Genomic DNA, 21,285 nt, shown 5'->3' with positions numbered 1-21,285 from the left:
ACCTTTGGCCAGAAAAATAGTTGCGAATACCTGACAGATTTGGGACCCTAATCCCCTTCAAAGTAGGCCTCTTGTGCTTCCACACACTTAGCCCACCGATCCTTCCACTGCTGGAAACACCGCTGAAAGTCTTCTTTTGGAATGTTGTTCAGCTCCGTCGTCGTGTTCCGCATTATGTCTTCTCTACTCTCAAAACGGGATCCCTTCAGAGACGTCTTCAATTTTGGAAACAACCAGAAGTCACAAGGAGCCAGGTCTGGAGAGTAGGGAGGTTGGCGAACGGTTGTAATTCCATGTTTGGCTAAGAACGTGTGGATCAATTGGGATGAATGTGCTGGGGCGTTGTCATGATGGACGTGCCAGTTCCTCGCTGTCCACATGTCTGGTCTTTTGCGCCGGACCGCGTCACGGAGTCGCCTGAGAACATCTTGATAGTACTCCTTTGTCACTGTTTGTCCTTCCGGTGCGTACTCGTGATGCACAATTCCACGGGCATCGAAGAAAACAGTCAGCAACACCTTGATTTTGCTTCGCACCTGCCGCGCTTTCTTCGGCCTTGGAGAATCGGGATGCTTCCATTGAGACGATTGTTGTTTTGTTTCTGGGTCGTACCCGTACGTACACCCATGACTCATCTCCAGTTATCACGGAATTCAGATACCCAGGATCAGTGTTGGTGGTGTCCAGAAGGTCCTGTGCAACGTCAAAACGGGTGTCTTTTTGTTCCTGAGACAACAACTTGGGTACAAATTTAGCAGCCACTCGTTTCATGTTCAAATCGTCACGCAAAATTGCATGTGCAGAATCTTTACTCACTCCAACATCTTCTGCAATCTCCCGCACTGTCAAACGGCGATCTGCCATCACCAAATTTCGCACCCGCTCAACAACAGCTGCATTCCGAGCAGTTTGGGGCCTGCCACTACGCTGCTCACTCTCGACTGATGTGCGGCCATCTTTGAATCGGTTGAACCATTTTTTAATTTGTGTTACACCCATCGCATCTTCTCCAAACACCTGCTGAATCTTACGAATTGTTTGGCTTTGAGAATCACCCAGCCTTTGACAGAATTTGATGCAGTATCTTTGCTCAATTCGTTCAGTCATCTTGCGAGAAACACTAAATCCGACGAACACTACCAACAGCACCTCACTTCGCGACCACCAGCTCACGACTGGCATACGCGAACGCGGTGAAAAAATTCAAGCATGCGCATTAAGGTTCCTCCTTCCACCGTGCACGGTGGCGCCGCCTGAGAATCACTACTTTGCGTGGAAAAAATTAAGGTCGGATACTTTTTAGACAGGCCTCGTATACAGTAGGAATAGGATTGGACCTAATATTGAGCCCTGAGGCACGCCATTGCGGACTTGCCTTGGGTTTGATAAATATGTTTTTACATTCCCATTTTGTATATGGGAGACTTCAACTGCTTGCGTCCTCCCCTAATCCTATTCCTACTATATATAAATGATTTTCCTGGAATATTGAAGAATTTTGAAGTAATTTTATATGCAGATTAGGGATGGCCACAAAGTTCCAGTTCCGGCGGAACGGGTTCTCGAAGATCCGGTTTTGGACCTGGATCCGAAAACCCTGTTCCAGAACCGGATCTTAGGAACCGGTTCCAGATCTGAATCTGAAAACCCGGTTCCAGAACCGGATATTAGGAACCGGTTCTAGACCTCGATCCGAAAGCCCCCAAAAGACCCGTAAAGGAGGCACAAAGTTCACATTCAAAACACTGCAAAAAGGACCATGCGCTTGTGCTATCCCCGCCCAGACCCACTTGTGCCACCAGAAAAAAATTTTGGTACACCAGTGGGTGTTTAGCCAAATGAGTTGGCCAGTTTGCCTGTTTAGCCAATGAGTTTGCCAGTTACCCAGTTTATTTAGCCAAATGAGACAAGCGGCCGGCGCCTGGGCGCCTGCCTGTCGCTTCCACCATTTCATCTAGCACACTGTTCACAGCGTGCCAGCAGCTCAGGTTTAGTGTAGGGATGGTCACAAAGTTTCGGTTCCAGCGGAACCGGTTCCGCGAGGAACCGGTTCTTGGATATCTGGTTTCCAGAACCGGTTCCAGACCTGGATCCGAAAACCCGGTTTCAGAACCGCATCTTGGGAACCGGTTTCAGACCTGGATCCGAAAACCCGGTTCCAGACCTGGATCCAAAGAACCGGTTCCAAACCTGGATCCGAAAATCCGGTTCCAGATTTGGATCCGAAAAACCGGTTCTGGAACCGGATCTTCTAGAACTGGATCCGTTCAGACCCAAAAACCGCCGGTTCTGGCCATCTCTAATGCAGATGACACAAGCGTAATTGTAGAGGGCAAAACCGTAAGTGAGATAAGGAACAACACATGTAGAGTATTGGATCAAACCAAAATGTGGTTCGAAAGTAACTGCTTATGCACAAACAACACAAAAACAAAATACCTGCTTTTTCACACAAAACAAAACACGAAAATAAAAGAAACCAAAAATAAATTGACCGTTGCAGTGAGTCACGTCCTGTTGACCCACGGCCAACGATCTATTTCATCTCTGGTGAGAGGCTTCCAATTCAGCATGAGCGAGACAATATAGACTTTTTTAAATCCGAGACGAGACGAGACAAAGCGTCTGTCTCGTCTCGTTTTCCTAGACGAGACGTGGCAGGTCCTTCTCTGGACTCGTCGCGTTTTAAATGTCTTGAAAGCATTCCATAGCCCTCCCTTGTCCGATTATCAATTCTAACTTGTAAACTGTGTTACATTTCGAAGCCGCATGGCTTCCAATTTTAGTTCTATTATTATGAGGTTTACGAAAGAAAATTAGACCAAAGGAGACTAGATAACAATTTGTCTCGTTTCGGAAACACGAGATGGCACAGGGATAGCCACGAAACCACTGGCGGATCAAGAAGGTAAAAACTGGAGGGCTGCCTGAATTTAGACTATGATAAGTATATCATGACCATACTATAAATTTTCAAAACTATATAAATAATAGCTTAAATTATTTTCGTCAATCTAAAAGTGGAGGGCCTAAACCCCCGCCCAGAACTAGATCCGCCACTGCACAAGACGAAACACTGGCTTTTTCTCGCCTAACTAAAATGAGACATTTTCACTTGACGGGACGAAACAGGCAACCATGTTGTGTCTAGCGCATCATAATCATTCCTTTTATAAAATCCTGTTTTCATCTCATTATCAATTTATTTCTCGAAATCTGATCTCGGATCCATCATCTTTTCATTGACCGTCATTGTTTCCTTCACTAACTTGTGTTCATAATTGTAATTTAAAAAAAAAATCATTCTATTTTCTGCGATCTTCATTCCACGGTCAGTCTACGATTTTCATTCTACCACTTGTGAAGTGGAACTAACGTATGATAGATTATAATGGTGTTCTGATCTTTGTTATGTGTCTAATTGTTTGAAACCAGTTTATATTAGGCAATCGATATTATGTGGGGTTAATTGCATTCATCTATTACTACTTAACTGTCTATGTATGGTATATCTATAAGTGTAGTGTTCTACGTTTCCCTTCGTAGAACAAAGTTGTTTGAAGGCTCTGGAATTGTATATTAGTCTAGGCATGTAACTTTGATAAAGAAATGGAAGTTAGAACTACAGCATGAAGTGTGAAAAAAGGGATCTTTTGTTTTTTCTGTTGAAATGTCTGCAATGCATTGCTTGTTTGGTTCACTGTATCGCTATCTGTCCTCGCTGCTTTCTTCAGGCGTTATTCAGCGTGACTCGGTGGCTTGCCTCTGCATAGCAAAACTCACAAGTGTAATATGCATGATTCACAGTGTAACGCAGTGTTGCAATAACTTTACTTTGTCGTTAACAAATATAGTGCTTTTGCTGTCTTGAATATCAATAAAATTGGTTGTGGCAAAAAATAACTGAATACGAATCTGCTAAAAGTTTACTTATGTAGTTTAATATTGTAGTCTCAATATGGTCCCTCATCCCAAAATTTATTGTTTTCACAGGACACATTTGGTGAGAGGGGGAGTTGTGTAAGTCACAATATTTTGGCATTCGTGATATTAGTGATATGTTGTTCGGATCTTGGAACCTTAGGTGATAACGCTTGCAATTATTACTTTGCTGTTTTATGCTGTTTGTATTCGGCACTCTTATTATATAAGAGTCTATTTGTAATTTCGTTGATTTGAATGGAAGCACCACACTCTCAGTTCCGGGAGCATCTCTCCCTCTGCAATACGCACATTTCTGAAGAAATTTGCCTATCGTAGAGACTCACATGAGCGAAATTCGGGAAAATTTCCAGTTTTTCCGGTCCCACCCTCAGATACAACTCCTGATTGTATATACTTGCTTCCTCATTTTCATTGTCTCACTTCTCTAATAAATTTCACCGAAATTTTTAACTAATTTTCACTTATCATATTAAACGGGTAATACGCTCTCTTTTACTACCTTTCATGTGCGGTATGCGTTATTTTTAAAAAAAGGTAAAAAATATACTACTTGGAGCAGATTGGAAGCGCCGTTCTTTGGATTTGTAATTAAGCGCCTTAATCACTACACCAAGATCGTTGCTTGGTAAACGCTTAGTTGTTGGTATAATTGTTGTATTTGTATTTTATGTTCCCACTTCGACAATTTTTAGTCTTTTTTCTCCGTTTAGCAGCTGCTTCTGGCTTTCTCTTTCGGTGTCGCCCTTTATTTACACTATGCACTATTCGTATTCACAGCTTGTGCCCCTCTGCAATGTCTTATTCAGATTAGACATTTCTTCTTGTCCTTCAGTAAACATTTGATTGATTTAATTTTCATACTCTCCATGGATGGAGCGCAGGAATGCCAGACTCGAAAAACAGGTGTACATTTACTTTCCTGACAGATAATACTTAATGTATACAGAAATACACATATCTCGTTTGAGCTGAAAATATTCGAGTAATTTAAGATGGAAATTTTAATTTTTAACGTTGCAAACTAGTCGCTAATCATAGTCTACTGGCTTTTGTGATAATCAGAACCAGAACCAGGAAGAGATTAATCGCCCTGAATCTGTAGTTGGCCTGTCCTGCAGCTTACAACTTCTCTCCCTCTCTTTCAAATTGTACATAGTTGCTCAGAAAATGAATTCTTTTTATTGTGGGATTATAGATGAATTAAAATAGAAAAAGTTTAATTTTTTTTGGCGCATGACTGTTTTAGAATTGACAGGTTGAGTGACACAGTAGCTTAAGTACCAACATCAATAAGGTCGAATTTAGCATCCATATTAATACTAATATCGATATTATTGCTGTTGGTACTTAGGCTACTATGTCAATTAAAACAATGACAGCTATATCCCAATGACCAAATAATTAAATGACTTTAAGCGTTAATAGCTAAGTATAAAGAATAGACAAATGAACAATACAATAATACGAAGACAAGCTGTTTTCATGAACTATCATATCTAGAACTTAATTTTGGATGCCTCGGAGAAGCAGAAACAAACTTAGGTTATTCCACTGTCATAAGTTCAATTATAGTAATTTGTCGCGACCTTCAGACACGAAGTTTTCTTTTGGTCTAGATGTCAATTTCAAAACAAATCGTGAACGAATTAAGAACATGACGCCTGCAGCGGCATTATGATCGAATATTTTTCGTGTCTGCAACTTTGTTTTGATTAGTGTTTTCAACTAAAACTTTTTTTTTTTATCAGGAGCGATTCAAAATAACTGCTTCGACCAAACAACAAATAGGCACCTTGAAGAACATTTTCGAGACCAATTTATAGCTAATTAAGCCGTGATGCCAGCGTTGAAGTTAGAGTCGGCTAGTATACATATCTAAAACTTTAGTCCAATAATTTATTTCGATTCAAGGCTTAGGTTTCCCGTCAGGATCATTCAAAAAGAAAAAAATCACAAAGGACAACCGAGCGAAGTAGCTCAAGTATAGAGCGTTGGCTTCGCATTCGGGAGATCGTGGGTTCGATTCCCGCTGCCGACCATACTGACTGGTGTTTTCCAGGTTTCCCTCAGTCCTACCAGGCAAAATCCGTAATGGTACCCACTAAACAGGCCCTGGTCGATACTTTCTTAAATCCTTTGCATTGCTATTATTGTTGTTAGATATCCAGTATAAAATGGTCTTTGAGCTGTATCTGGTGATTGTTAAATAAAACAAAATAAAATAAATGAAATAAGATAAAACAAATATGCATCCTGGGAAAAGAGAAAAAATAGTTAAAGACAAAAAAAAATGCTGTTTCCACTTTTTGAATTCAAATTTGAGTATCTAAGTTTTTTCTTCTTAAAACCGAGGAAGCAAATAAGAAAACCCATAAGTCTAACTCTTCTAGACAGCTTACAATTTCCGTAATCAGGCATTTTCTCAGGTATTGAAAGGGATTTCATCACTGCTTGTTAAATTATTTAAACCTTGAGCGCACTGTCAGAAAAAGGGATTTGAAAAGGATGCTGCCAGGACTTAGCCTATAACTGATGTACTATCCCAGCATTTACTAAATCTGTCAAAGAAAAACTTGGAAAGACCAGTGGGAATGGATGACTGTCGAATTTTTAAAAATAGAATTACTCGAACAGCTGTTTCCAATGAAATTTGAACTTGGTACATTCCTCACACATGTAACGAATAATAATAATAATAATAATAATAATAATAATAATAATAATAATAATAATAATAATAATAATAATAATAAGAAGAAGAAGAAGAAGAAGAAGAAGAAAATATCGGTAAAGAATGTGTCAAAAACTTTTGCAGACAAGCTATCCTAGGAGAGGTTTTTCTTTATTCGCAATAGGCAAATATCTGTATAGTACCTAACTTATAGGCCTCCTAATACCTAAGTAGTCTGCTTTGTAATGCCTTTAACGAAGGACATTTAACATCTACGTCATTAAGTCGAAGGTGCCATAACAATCTCTATAATGTGAAATAAATAAATAAATAAATAAATATACTTACGTTCTACTCCGAAATAGTAGCTAACAAATTAACATGTTCCTTTTATTTTTCATGGCTATTTCTCAATGTCTTTCCTTTTACATTTTCCTCAACACTAGTAGTTGCCCCGTTATGGCTCGCTGAGTCAGCAAAATTTTAGTGACGTCATAGATCAAAGGTCAATGACCTTGGTCCGGGGTCAATGACCTAGCGGTACCTAGGACCAGACCCTCTAGATTTTGGAAGGGGTACCTTGGCCTTCCCCCTAAATTTTGGCAGGGATACATAGGACCACCCCCCTTAAATTTTGGAAACTGCCAAATCTAAAAATTTGGTATAGTAGCCTAGGACCAGGGTATGTACCTCTATCAGTATCGGGGGTCCATCTAGTTCCCTTTCAAGGGCAAAAAACTACCAAAAAGTCAAATTTCGGTGTTTTCTGACCTAATTTATCCCCTTTGATGAGGTGTAATTTCCCTATATGGTTATATGGGCGTATACAGGTGTCCATTTCCTTTCATAAGACATGGGTATGTTGATGCACCCTTTTAAAATTTTGGGAGAGGTATATTGGCCCACCCCTAAATTTTGGAAATTGCCCAATTTAAACATTTCGTATAATAGTATAGGACCTTAATATGTATCATGATAAACTAGGGTGGTCCACCACTTTCTCTTTTAGGGATGCAAAATTGCAAAATATAAACGTAAGCAATACGTTGTACCACGTGTTTGGTTTTTGGCCCATGTTATCCCCTTTGATAAGGTCCTATTACCTTATATGGTTATACGGTTATATGGTTATGTATAGGGAATCATTTCTTATCACAAGACATAGGTACATTTGTGCACTCCTTTAAATTTTTGGGATGTGTATTTTGACCCACCCCTTTAAATTTGGAAATTTATTAATTTAAGCATTCGGTATTATAGCACAGGACCTTAATATGTATCATGATAAATTTGGGTGGTCCACCTTGTTCCCTTTCATAGGTAAAAAGTTGCTAAAATATAAACATACAGGTAAGCAATATGATGTACCACGTGTTTGGTTTCTGGCCCAATTTATCCCCTTTAATGAGGTCCCATTTCCTTATATGGTTATGTGGCCATGTATAGGGGTCAATAAGATATGGGCACATTGATACACCCCTTTAAAATTTGGGAGGCGTACCTTGGCTCATCCACTCAATTTTAGAAATTGTTCAATATAAGCACATGATATCATAGTACAGGACCTCAATATGCACCACTAAAAATTTGGATGGTCCACTTCGTTCTCTTTCATGGGTAAAGAACTACCAAAAATCAAATTTCGGAGGTTATTGACTGAATTTATTCCCTTTGATAAGGATTTAACATGTTATATGGGTATATACAGAGGTTTATTATCTTTATATGTTTATATGTTCCCTTTTAAATTTGGGAATTATCAAATAACAAAATTCGGTAAACGCTTTCTAGGACCCATTGTAAATGTTGGTGTTCCTCTTACGGCCAAATATTCAAATTTTAAAGGTTATTGACCTATTTTACCTTTTTAATACGGCTTTATTATTGAATGAGTACAGGATTTATTACTTTTTCAGAAGACACAGGTGTATTTGTGTACCAATCTTAAATTTTGGGAGGGGTACATTTCTATTGTTAAATTAATAATTGGTAATTGTTCTTATAATTGGGTGGTATCTCATTCTTTTTATAAATCATTGTCAAATATGAGTACGGTCACGTGATCTGTTATTGACCTATGATGGGACAAGGAGTCCAGGACATTGGTACATTTAAACTTTGTCGGATAATTTGAGAATTGTCAAAATGAAATTACGTCATTGGTTTTGATTATTCCCGCCTATGGGCCAAATATAAACGTAAGCAACACGATGTACCATGTGATTGACCTTGATGAGATAGTGTACCACTATATAGTAGATTCATTTCCTTTTCAAAATTCGTGGAAGTTATCAAATAACACGTTTCTAAACAACAGTTGGTTCTGCTAAGGTAAACAATTGACCTAATTAAGACCTAACTACAACATGTAATTATATGATTAATTCTAAGACTTAGGTATATCGAGAGAGGTACGTAGAACCATTCTTTAAATTTGGGAATTGTGATAAACAAAATTAGTATCAGGCGCGAAATTTGAAATATACTTTGAACTTTAGTCATAGCTCATAGTCTAAGATCATTGGTGGTGGTTGATTTTATCTTGAGTCTTCAGAAATCTGGTATGTAACCGTATTGAATCTTATGACTCATAGACGAAAATCAATACATGCTACAACACTTTGAAATTTAATCACAAGGTGACGTAATTTGATTTGTTAATCACTAGCAAAGTTATTGTTGATGCAATTTGATTGGCTGAACACTATCTTTCATGCAATCTGATTGGTTGATCACTATCTTTCGAGCAATCTGATTGGCTGATGATTTTCAAATCTCTGCTGCATTCAGTTTTCAGTTTTGTTTAACATTTATTGATTACTGTTTAAAAATCTTGGTTTGAACAGTTTCGTTCAACATTTTGCACTCACTGATAAATATGATCAACACCGTTTATTTGTTAATCGAATAGTTAAGAAACGGATAATGTTTGACGGTTAACCGTGAAATTAGTTTAGTTGAATTTTTTTAAATTTTTGTTTGAAAATTTTTCGTTTGACATTTTTTGTAATTTTTTTTCAAATTTTTGGTTGAAAATTGTTTGAAAATTTGGTTTGAAATTTTTTGTTGGAATTTTTTTTTAAGTTTTAGTTTCAAAATTTTGGTTTGACATTTTTTAAGTTTGTGCACTGATTAGTAAAGAACCGTTTCGTAACTGTTTAGAACAAAAACATCTGGCAGCATTGTTTATCATGATGCAATAGTACATGTCAGAACATGGTAATTCAACGTTATCAGTTTTGCATCATCGTTCGAGTTATTTTTCTTCATATCGTCATCATGGCTACTTGTCTGCAGTTTCTAAACTCACGTGATGCGATGAAACTATTTACTAACATTAGAGATTTAGAACAGAATATAACTTATAGAATTCTAGCTAGCCAAATGATCCCTACAAAGTTGGGATTAAGAATCGTAGTGAAGCTTGAAAATGATAAGGATATTATTTTACCAGCTAGATATTTACCCATGGAAGCATCTAAACAAGAAGAATTCTTACGTTTCTTAAACACTGGATCTGTATCTTTATGTTATAAAAGACACGTTGAACGGAGTCATCAAATTGAATTTAGTACACAGCCGGATTTGTGAATTTGGTTGGTCAGCATGACGTCAGCAATTAAGATTAAATCATGAATTCAAACGTCAGCACAAACCTTTACAATGACGTCAGCCATAGCTCTATGAAATCATCAATGCAAATGTCAGCAAAATCCGTGTCAGCCCCGAAATCATTAGAGCAAGTGCGTTTCAGTAGGAAAGATGTGTACTTCTAACAATAAAGAATTCCTCTTCGCAAGCTATTATCCAATAAATATATTTAAAACAAAACATGTCATGGTTGGTATCTGTGCTACAATGTTTGAACCTATGATTCGATTGGGCAAAGTAAAACAATTTGGTGTACAACTGAACTTTGAAGAATGGCAAATATAATGTACACGTATCGCCCCATTTCAATGAGTGCACAAACTTAAAAATTTGAAACCAAAATTTCAAAACAAAAACTTTAAAAACTTTTCAAAAAAATTCGAAAAAAATATTTTTAAACAAAAAATTTCAAACGAAAAAATTTCAAACCAAATTTTCAAACGAAAAATTTTAAAACAAAATTTTCAAACAAAAATTTTCAAAAAAAATTCAAATAAAATTTTGAAAAAAATATCAAACAATTTTTTTAAAAATTCAAAAAAAATTGAAAAAAAATCAAAAATTTTAAACGAAAAATTTTCAAACCAAAGATTTCAACTATAACGATTTCACGTTTCACGGTTAACCGTCAAACATCCAGTTTTTAACTATTCGATTAACAAATAAACGGTGTTGATCATATTTATCAGTGAGTGCAAAATGTTGAACGAAACTGTTCAAACCAAGATTTTAAAAAGTAATCAATAAATGTTAAACAAAACTGAAAACTGAATGCAGCGAAGATTTGAAAATCATCAGCCAATCAGATTGCTCGAAAGATAGTGATCAACCTATCAGATTGCATGAAAGATAGTGATCAGCCAATCAAATTGCATCAACAATAACTTTGCTAGTGATTAACAAATCAAATTACGTCACCTTGTGATTAAATTTTAAAGTATTGTAGCATGTATTGCATTTCGTCTTCGAGTAATAAAATTCAATAAGGATACCTACCAGATTTCTGAAAACTCAAGGTAAAATCAACCACCACCAATGATCTCAGACTATGAGGTTAACTAATGTTCAAAGTATTGTTTCAAAATTCGCGCCTGATACTAATTTTGTTTATCACAATTCCCAAATTTAAAGAATGGTCCTACGTACCTCTCTCGATATACCTGTCTTAGAATTAATCATATAATTACATGTTGTAGTTAGGCCTCAATTGGGTCAATTATTTACCTTAGCATTACCAACTGTTGTCTAGAAACGTGTTATTTGATAACTTCCACGAATTTTGAAAACGAAACGACTCCCTGTACACTACTTCATCAAGGTCAATCACATGGTACATCGTGTTGCTTACGTTTATATTTGGCCCATAGGCGGGAATAATCAAAACCAATGACGTAATTTCATTTTGACAATTCTCAAATTATCCGACAAAGTTTAAATGTGCCAATGTCCTGGACTCCTTGTCCCATCATAGGTCAATAACAGATCACGTGACCATACTCATATTTGACAATGATTTACAAAAAGAAAGATACCACCCAATTTTAAGAACAATTACCAATTATTAATTTAACAATAAGAAATGTACCCCTCCCAAAATTTAAGATTGGTACACAAATACACCTGTGTCTTCTGAAAAAGTAATAAATCCTGTACTCATTCAATAATAAAGCCGTATTAAAAAGGTAAAATAGGTCAATAACCTTTAAAATTTGAATATTTGGCCATAAGAGGAACACCAACATTTACAATGGGTCCTAGAAAACGTTTACCGAATTTTGTTATTTGATAATTCTCAAATTTAAAAGGGAACATATAAACATATAAAGATAATAAACCTCTGTATATACCCATATAACATGTTAAATCCTTATCAAAGGGAATAAATTCAGTCAATAACCTCCGAAATTTGATTTTTGGTAGTTCTTTACCCATGAAAGGGAACGAGGTGGAGCATCCAAATTTATAGTGGTGCATATTGAGGTCCTGTACTATGATACCAAGTGCTTATATTGAACAATTTCTAAAATTGAGTGGATGAGCCAAGATACCCCTCCCAAATTTTAAAGGGGTGCATCAATGTGCCCATATCTTACGATAGAAAATTGACCCCTATACATGACCATATAACTATATAAGGTAATTTGACCTCATTAAAGGGGATAATTTGGCCCAAAAACCATACACGTGGTACAACATATTGCTTACCTGTATGTTTATATTTTAGCAATTTTTTACCCATGAAAGAGAACAAGGTGGACCACCCAAATTTATCATGATACATATTAAGGTCCTGTGCTATAATACCGAATGCTTAAATTAATAAATTTCCAAATTTAAAGGGGTGGGTCAATATACACATCGCAAAAATTTAAAGGAATGCACCAACGTACCTATGTCTTGTGATAAGAAATGATCCCCTATACATAACCATATAACCATATAAGGTAATAGGACCTTATCAAAGGAGATAACATGGGCCAAAAACCAAACACGTGGTACGACGTATTGCTTACGTTTATATTTTGGCAATTTTGCATTCCTAAAAGAGAAAGAGGTGGATCACCCAAATTTATCATAATACATATTAAGGTCCTATACTATTATACCAAATGTTTAAATTGGGCAAATTACAAAATTTAAAGGGTCGCCAAAGGTACCCATTCCAAAATTATCGAGGGGTGCATCAATATACCCATGTCTTATGAAAGAAAATGAACCCCTGTATACGTCTATATCACCATATAGGGTAATTAAACCTCATCAAAGGGGGATAAATTAGGTCAAATAATCCCGAAATTTAACTTTTTGGCAATTTTTTACCCATGAAATGGAACGAGGTGAACCACCCAAATTTATAGTGATCTATATTAGGGTCCTATACTATTATAACTAACTAACTAACTCTATGGCCTATGGAACTCGGAGGTTCAATGCCGCGTTCACAAAAGCTCACCACTGACTTCTATCCTTAGCTAACTGCATCCAGTTTCTACTCTGTATTCCAATCTCTGCGAGATCCATCTTAATATTGTCCTCCCATCTGCGCCTAGGTCTTCCTAATGGTCGTTTTCCGATTAGTCTTCCAGTCAAGACTTTGAAAGCGTTTCTACTTTCTGCCATTCTAGTTACATGACCCGCCCATCTAAGCCTCCTAGACTTGACGACCCTAACAATGTTGGGTAAACCATATAAATTATGTAGTTCCTCGTTATGAAGTTTCCGCCATTCCCCATTCCCGTTCCCCTTGGGTTCGAATATTCGTCTCAGGATCTTGTTCTCAAATACTTTCAGTCTATGTTCTTCCCTCAGAGTAAGTGACCATGTTTCGCAGCCATACAGAACAACAGGCATGATTATCGTTTTGTATATTTTAAGTTTCAAATTCCTCGACAGAATTCGCGACGACAAGAGATTTTGAACCGAATAGTAACACGAATTCCCTGCTTTTAGTCGACATTTAATTTCTCCGTGAATATGATTTTCCTCTGTTAATATTGATCCTAGATATTTGAAAGTATCCACTTTATCAAAAGTATTATTTAGTATTTTAACGCATCCATAATTTGCTGTATTCCGGTCCCGACGCACTTCCATGTATTTAGTTTTCTCTGCATTTACTTCTAAACCCATATCCCTGCAAGCGTTTAATAAGCTATACTATTATACCAATTGTTTAAATTGAACAATTTCCAAAATTTAAGGGGTGGGCCAATGTACCCCTCCCAAAAATCTAAAGGGGTGCACAAATGTGCCTATGTCTTATGAAAGGGAATGGACCCCTGTATACGCCCATATAACCATATAGGGTAATTACACCTCATCAAAGGGGATAATTAGGTCAGAAAACCCCGAAATTTGACTTTTTGGTAGTTTTTTACCCTTGAAAGGGAACGAGATGGAACCCCGATACTGATAGAGGTACATATCCTGGTCCTAGGCTACTATACCAAATTTTTAGATTTGGCAGTTTCCAAAATTTAAGGGGGTGGTCGTATGTACCCCTGCCAAAATTTAGGGGGTGGGCCAAGGTACCCCTGCCAAAATCTAGAGGGTCTGGTCCTAGGTACCCCTAGGTCATTGACCCCGGGCCAAGGTCATTGACCTTTGACCTATGATATCACTAAATTTTGCTGACTCAGCGAGCCATAACGGGGCCACTACTACTTCAACGGAATGTACACAGCTATTGTCTCTTTTGCTATTTAACCTATTTCCAAACACTTTTTTGAACATTTTTCAAATTGCGAAGTAACTTAATTCATCAACCCACAAAGAAAGTTTAAGTACTACTAAGCAAATATTTTCGAAGTGACAATTGTACTGAAATGATCAAAGATTCCTGTGACATGATCGTAGGCTACAAGTCTTTCCTGACTTTTGTTTTCTACCCGTTTCCCATTAGCAAATTTTCTTCGAATATTTTTTTTTATCTGAACGAAAACATAAAAAAAATTACTTATTTTCCTCTCCCCTTTTTGCCTAGTAGGTTGTGGAAAAACTACAAGCACTAGCTGCTGAGTATTTACCGAAATCAATGGCCGCTTTCTTTGATGTCAATTGCGGCTACAAATGAGTAGTACCAATATGCGGTTCGCTGTTGTAGTTGATATTGGAAACGACGGTGAATGTTTTAAATTAGACCGATGATAGGTCACATATTTTGTTATGTTTGTTGAGGCCAACCATTTCTTGGCTGAAATAGGGTATATTGATTTAATTTTCTCTTATCTCTTGAACTAAAGTGAAGAAGACCACATATTTTCGGAACCTTGTTCCGCGATTAGAAAGGAACTGGTTCCATCCCGTATTGCTTCGCTCAAATTGTATCCAATTGGGAGACTTACGATCGAAGAGGGCATGAAAACTGTGGTCATTGCTATGTCAAACGAAACAACTCAATGTCACCATATGAGTATAGGCCCTACTCCTCATCGTCCTCCTTTCTCACCACTCAATTCTCTCACACTAGCCTTTAGAAACAAAAGAGTTTTTAAAAAATCGTTTGGAAACAGCTTGGGCTTATTTTATTATAATACCAGAAATCTTTGAGTTTTACGTCCCACGCTTATGCCGGTTAGGCTAAAGGAGACGATGATGATGAGTAATGAATGAAATGGTGGAAGAAAGTGGGAGGAAACGGGAGAACCCCGAGAAAACCCACGCACACGGTGTTTGTCCACCACAATGTCCATGTTGTTACAATACCAGAAGTCAGCTTCCAGAAGATAGGGACAGCGCATGTGACATCTTGAGGAAAAACCGCTACAGGTTCAGAGTGCTGTTTTCCATTATAGAATGGATTTTCGGAAAACTCGATTCCCACACCCCGACGCAAACATTTAAAAGAATTTAGACATCATTCGCGGCAACAACCTGATGACCAGCTGTTTAGCGAGATTTTTTGTTTTGAAATACAGTACATGGAAAACAGTTCTCGTTTGTTCTAATGAAGTGAATATACTATGGATCAAATGTAGCGTATACCCACGTACTTCCTACATTTTAGGTGGCTATACGACAGTTTCCAAAAATTAGAGGTGGGTATACGCCGTATACCCGCGTGTACCCTCCATTACATCCCTGCTCTTACCCTAAATGGACATGGATCATTTATATCAGAACACAATGAAATGACAGAGAATATGTACAAATGGGTTTCTAGGTATAAAGTGAAATTTTCACAATAGATCCGGACTCAGATTTTGACTGAAAAGTCGCTAGTTACGTTGTGCCTTTAGCAAGTCGCTCAATGTAGATGACAATATAGGATATTTACATTTTCCCAAATATGGAGTTACTATAAATGTCTACATAATTAAGCCCTAAGATATTTAAAGCCTATATGTGAGTTCTTATACTTAAATTATTCTGTTATATATATATATATATATATATATATATATATATATATATATATATATATATATATCGCGAACACAAAACTGCTAAGAAACCATGGGTTACAGAGCAGATGTTGCAGAAAATGAGGGAGAGGAAGATGTGGAAACAGGTTGATACAGAAGGGGGCAGAAAGATGTACAGAAAGTTAAATAATGAATTGCGAAGAGAAACAGACAGAGCGAGGGAAGAGTTTTACAAAAGAAAATACGAGGACATAGAAGAATTAGAAAGAGTTGGAAAATATGAGGAAATGTACAAGGAGGTGAAATCTATGGAATTTCGGAGGAAACAAGGGGGTATTATGATGGCAGTAGAAAATAAGAATGGGAAGGTAGTCAGCGAGAGAAATGAGGTCATAGGAAGGTGGAAATAATACGTTTAAGATTTATATGAGAGTAGGGATAGACCGTGTAGCCTAAATGTTGAAGTAGAAAATGAAGTAGGCGAGGATGATAAAGGATTTAGTATTCTTAGGGATGAGTTTGAAAAGGCTATATCCGAGATAAGGAACGGAAAGGCAACCGGAATAGATAACATACCAATCGAATTCATTAAAAATATAGGAGACAAGGGAAAGAAAGAATTGTTCCGACTATGCAATGAAATATATGAAACAGGAGAATGGCCAAAAGACTTTCTGAAAACGATCATGATACCGATGGCTAAGAAATCGAACCCAAAGAGATGTGAGGATTATAGAACTATTAGTCTCATATCTCATGCAGCTAAAATACTGCTCCGAATACTGAACAGAAGGTTATATAAAAGAACAAATAAAGAAGTTGCAGTTCGGGTTCAGAAGAGGCAAGGGCACAAGAGATGCAATTGGATTATTAAGGGCGATCGGTGAAAGATTTATAGAAAAAGGGAAAGAAGTATATGTAATATTTATTGATCTAGAAAAGGCTTTTGACCGCGTGAATTGGGAATTGTTGTTGGGAGTTCTAACGAAGATAGGATTGGAATGGAAAGATAGAAGACTAATAAGAAACTTATACATGAACCAACAAGTAAGTGTTAGGATAGGGGAAGAACTGACGGAAGAGAGTGCAATTGGAAGGGGAGTTCGACAAGGATGCTGCCTCTCGCCAACACTATTTAATGTCTATCTAGAAGAGATAGTGAAAAAGAGTTTACATGATGATGATGGCATTTCGGTAGGAGGTAGAATGATTAGATGCATAAGATTTGCAGACGATATGGCGCTTGTTGCAGAATCTGAAAAGAAAATCAATAAAATGTTAGAAAAAATGAGAAAGGGCTTTGAAGAATATGGGATGAAAATAAATGTTAGAAAGACAAAAGCCATGGTGATTGGAACGAAGGGGTCTGTGTCAAATATAAACGTAGGAGGGGAGAAAATAGAACAAGTGAATAGTTTTCGACATCTGGGTAGTATTTTTAGTAATAACATGAAGTGCGAACGTGAAATAAAAGCAAGGATAGGAATGGCGAAAGAAGCCTTTAGGAGGAAAAAAAGTCTGTTTTGTGGGACCTTGAATAAAGAGTTGAGAAAAAGACTCATAAAATGCTTCGTGAGGAGTGTTGTACTGTATGGGGCGGAAACGTGGACATTACGTAAAGGTGATGAAAATCGACTGGAAGCCTTCGAAATGTGGCTGTGGAGAAGAATGGAAAGAATTATTTGGGTCGAGCGGAAAACGAATGAGAGTGTGTTAGAAATGGTGGGTGAGAAAAGAACACTTTTTGATATTATTAGGAAGAGGAAGAGAAACTGGTTGGGACATTGTATCATGAGGGACGTCCTAGAGGGTATGGTGGCGGGAAAGAGAGCGAGGGGGCGAACGATTCTACAATTAATGGATGATATAGAAACAGAAAGATCATACGCGAAGACGAAGAAGTTAGCGAAGGACCGTGGAGCATGGAAGCTTCTCAGCTGCGGCAAGTGACCTGCCAATAAAGGCAGAATACCTATGATGATATATATATATATTAATATATATATATATATATATATATATATATATATATATATATATATATATATATAGATAGATAGATAGATATAGATAGATAGATAGATAGATAGATAGATAGATAGATAGATAGATAGATAGATAGATAGATATAGATATATATATATTGTGTATGTGTGTGTGTAGAGAGAGAGAGAGAGAGACATAATAGTGGGAAATGGGGGAAACTTCATAACGAGAAACTGCATAATTTATACCGTTTACCAAACATTATTAGGGTCTCAAGTATAGGAGGCTCAGGTAGATAAGTCATATAACCAGAATAAAAGAAAGTAGGAATACTTTCAAAGTTTTAACTGGAATTTCAATTGGAAAACGACCTTAGGAAGACTCACGCACAGACAAGAGGACAATATTAAGATGGATCTCGCAGAAATAGAAATTCAAAGTAGAAACTGGATCCAGTTGCCTAAGGACAGAAGTCAATGGAGCTTTTGTGAACGTGGCATTGAACCTCCAGGTTCCATAAGCCATAGATTTAGCTAGTTAGTTATATAACAGTTGCTTGTATTGTTTGGCCTTTTTACTGATAACTTCCTTATAAATAGCCAGCTACGTAAACAACCAACAAGACCATTGCAAAGTAAGAGAATGACAATTACACAACAACTTTATTATTACCCGATGATCTGGAACTTTTGCTGGCATCTACTATTAATGCAATGTTCTCGGGATTGCTTCCAGAGTGAATGTTGCTGTGATGAGCTTTCGTTACCATACAGCGGTAACATTTTCAGAGCTATGGGTTGGAGTGTGGTGGTCGTACAATTTATATTGTAATCTTACGGAATTGCTGTGTTTCTATTGGTTGTTGTTATTGAACAATAGCGTGCTCTAATGTTGCCGGTTGAATAAAACTTTGTTATTTTCCTCTCTGTTCGATGCAGCGTTGAACATTGGACTCTACACTTCAGAAAACCACAGCAATGAACTTCAGAATATGGAAAAAGAAAGAAAGCGTTATTAATTTTTCCAGGATCAGATTTACTTGTATGTGTAATTTCGTATGACTTAGTTACATAAGTTTAGAAGGAGGGAGTCCTCGTACATCACCAGCATTATTTAAAGATTTTACAAGTTTTTGGGGAGGTGTGAAACGTTCTTTATTTCCTTAGCATTGTTATAATTACCTTTATTATACCTAGATTGTCTTTTGTAGCAAAAACTACATACTGATTTCTTTATATAAGTTTTAACGGGACCCATTTTTCGCACATTCCAACAGTCACACACACACACTTTTTAAAAAATTTCAAAAATTTCTACTTTATGAAATTTAAATGGGTCTCATAATAAGGTACTAAACGGGTATTGGTATTTTTCCTTTGATTGTTTTATAGTGATATATGCAAGCAGTATTTATTGCTTTAACCGGAACTCCTTGTCATTAAAAAAAATAGTTGTCATCCAATTTTTTTTATGCTGTTCCGACAACTGACTATCCATATGGGGGTGGGAAGACGTTGTCATCTTACAGCCTGGACATTAATCTATTTGATTTTATTTTGTGAGGCATTTTAAAAGAAACTACAATAAAGAAGTTCAAAAACTGTGATGCAGCTCAGATCCCGGCTACTAGTGTTCCGTAGTGGGGCGTAATTGGTGGTTTACAAACATTAGCAAGATATTTTGCACACAACAGAGTCATTCTGACATTATAATCGTTCCACCACATCTTTAACTATGCTATTACTGACTATTTAACTTATTATTGATTTCACATTATTTTACAATTTATGCATCTAAGCACGTTATAATTTATCTCGCTAGTCCGGATGTCAAATGTATGGAACACATCATCGCTGGGGTAGTGGGTCCTCCTATGATTTCCGGTGACGTACGCTTATGACAAGCAATTTTCCTTTTGCGAGCATAGCACAACACGATACTATTTAAAGTTTTTATATATATATATATATATATATATATATATATATATATATATATATATATATATATATATATATATATATATATATATATATATCAATTCAGTTTATGTAAGGGAATGTAAGACTAAAATATTTGTATTATTGTTTGAAAACCATCATGTAACGCAATCATGAAAGCAAGCTTTTAAACTTTATGAGTTTATTTAGTTCAAGATAAACGCCATCCTTGAAAAACTGTACGTGCTACTACAGAAACAGACGTTTAGTAAATAAATTAATGTACAATTTAAGATATGCATTTATGGAACAAAAGTACACCACTTGAAATACTGAGTTTACGGAAGTATAAATTTACCTTGATATTCCTTGGTAGGTAGTTCTCCACAATTTTCTTGCGCTTACAAATCAGATCCTCAAAGGATGACTTACAACTAGAAAATTGGTCAATCTTTTCTAACAGAAGTTGTTTCTTTTCTTCCAACAAAGGTCTTTTAGCCAAATTTTCCTCTAGAAAAGGGAAAGAGAATCTTACATATCATCTAAACATCAACTTAACTTTTGTAAAGTGAATAACTGGTAAGCTATACAGCGTTAAGTACTTGGTGCTCGCTCCAGTAAGAAGCAAAAGTAATCTTTGTACTGGCTGTTGCTAGCAATAATCAGTTTAACGTTACCTGGTTTCAATCCTTGCATTTAGGAAACTCAATTGATTTCCTATCGACCTAAATTTCATCGCACCGTATTTAGTTACAATAATAACACCTGGTATACCTGTAAGCAATGAAAGATGTCTTAAAGCCAGAGGTACGACATTTATAGTTTGCTTTGGATGGAGTTAAATGTCCCTTCTTCAGATTAGATGCAGTTATGAGACATGGGCATAGAGCATAGCGTCAATCAAAATCAAATGAGCTCCCATGGGGAATCTAACCATACAGACACAACAAGCTATATGGCATCCTTTGAGATATTACATGTGTCTGTGAATAATATATAGACACGACATGAAGTATATTACTACTTTCGGCAGTTACAAATAATTTATGTATATTCAATTGAAGATTTAATTGATTAGTGATATATAATTAAAATTAGGGCCATTTCATGGTAGAGTCAAGTTAATTTTGCACACGAATAAACTTCTGCTACGCCACCTAGAAAAGTGAAGGCCAAAAACCCAGATTTCTAACAGCTTTCGATTACCGGTATATCTATGTTAATAGGG

General features: G+C 36.6%; 1 protein-coding gene across 4 annotated transcripts in view; it reads right to left on the bottom strand.

The window, feature by feature from the left end:
* Vsp37A (Vacuolar protein sorting 37A) overlaps nucleotides 1-21,285 on the bottom strand; it is a 360,401-nt gene that overhangs the window by 103,010 nt on the left and 236,106 nt on the right. For all 4 annotated transcript variants that reach the window (XM_081752085.1, XM_081752084.1, XM_081752086.1 and 1 more), the window contains one exon: nucleotides 20,416-20,567. In XM_081752085.1, the coding sequence (XP_081608211.1) occupies nucleotides 20,416-20,567 (152 nt within the window). The remainder of the gene's footprint in view (nucleotides 1-20,415; nucleotides 20,568-21,285) is intronic.

This window comes from Thermobia domestica, chromosome 3 (genome assembly GCF_964235325.1).
Source record: "Thermobia domestica chromosome 3, izTheDome1.hap1.1, whole genome shotgun sequence".
Classification (NCBI taxonomy): domain Eukaryota; kingdom Metazoa; phylum Arthropoda; class Insecta; order Zygentoma; family Lepismatidae; genus Thermobia; species Thermobia domestica.
This window is presented reverse-complemented; position numbering and strand designations above follow the sequence as displayed.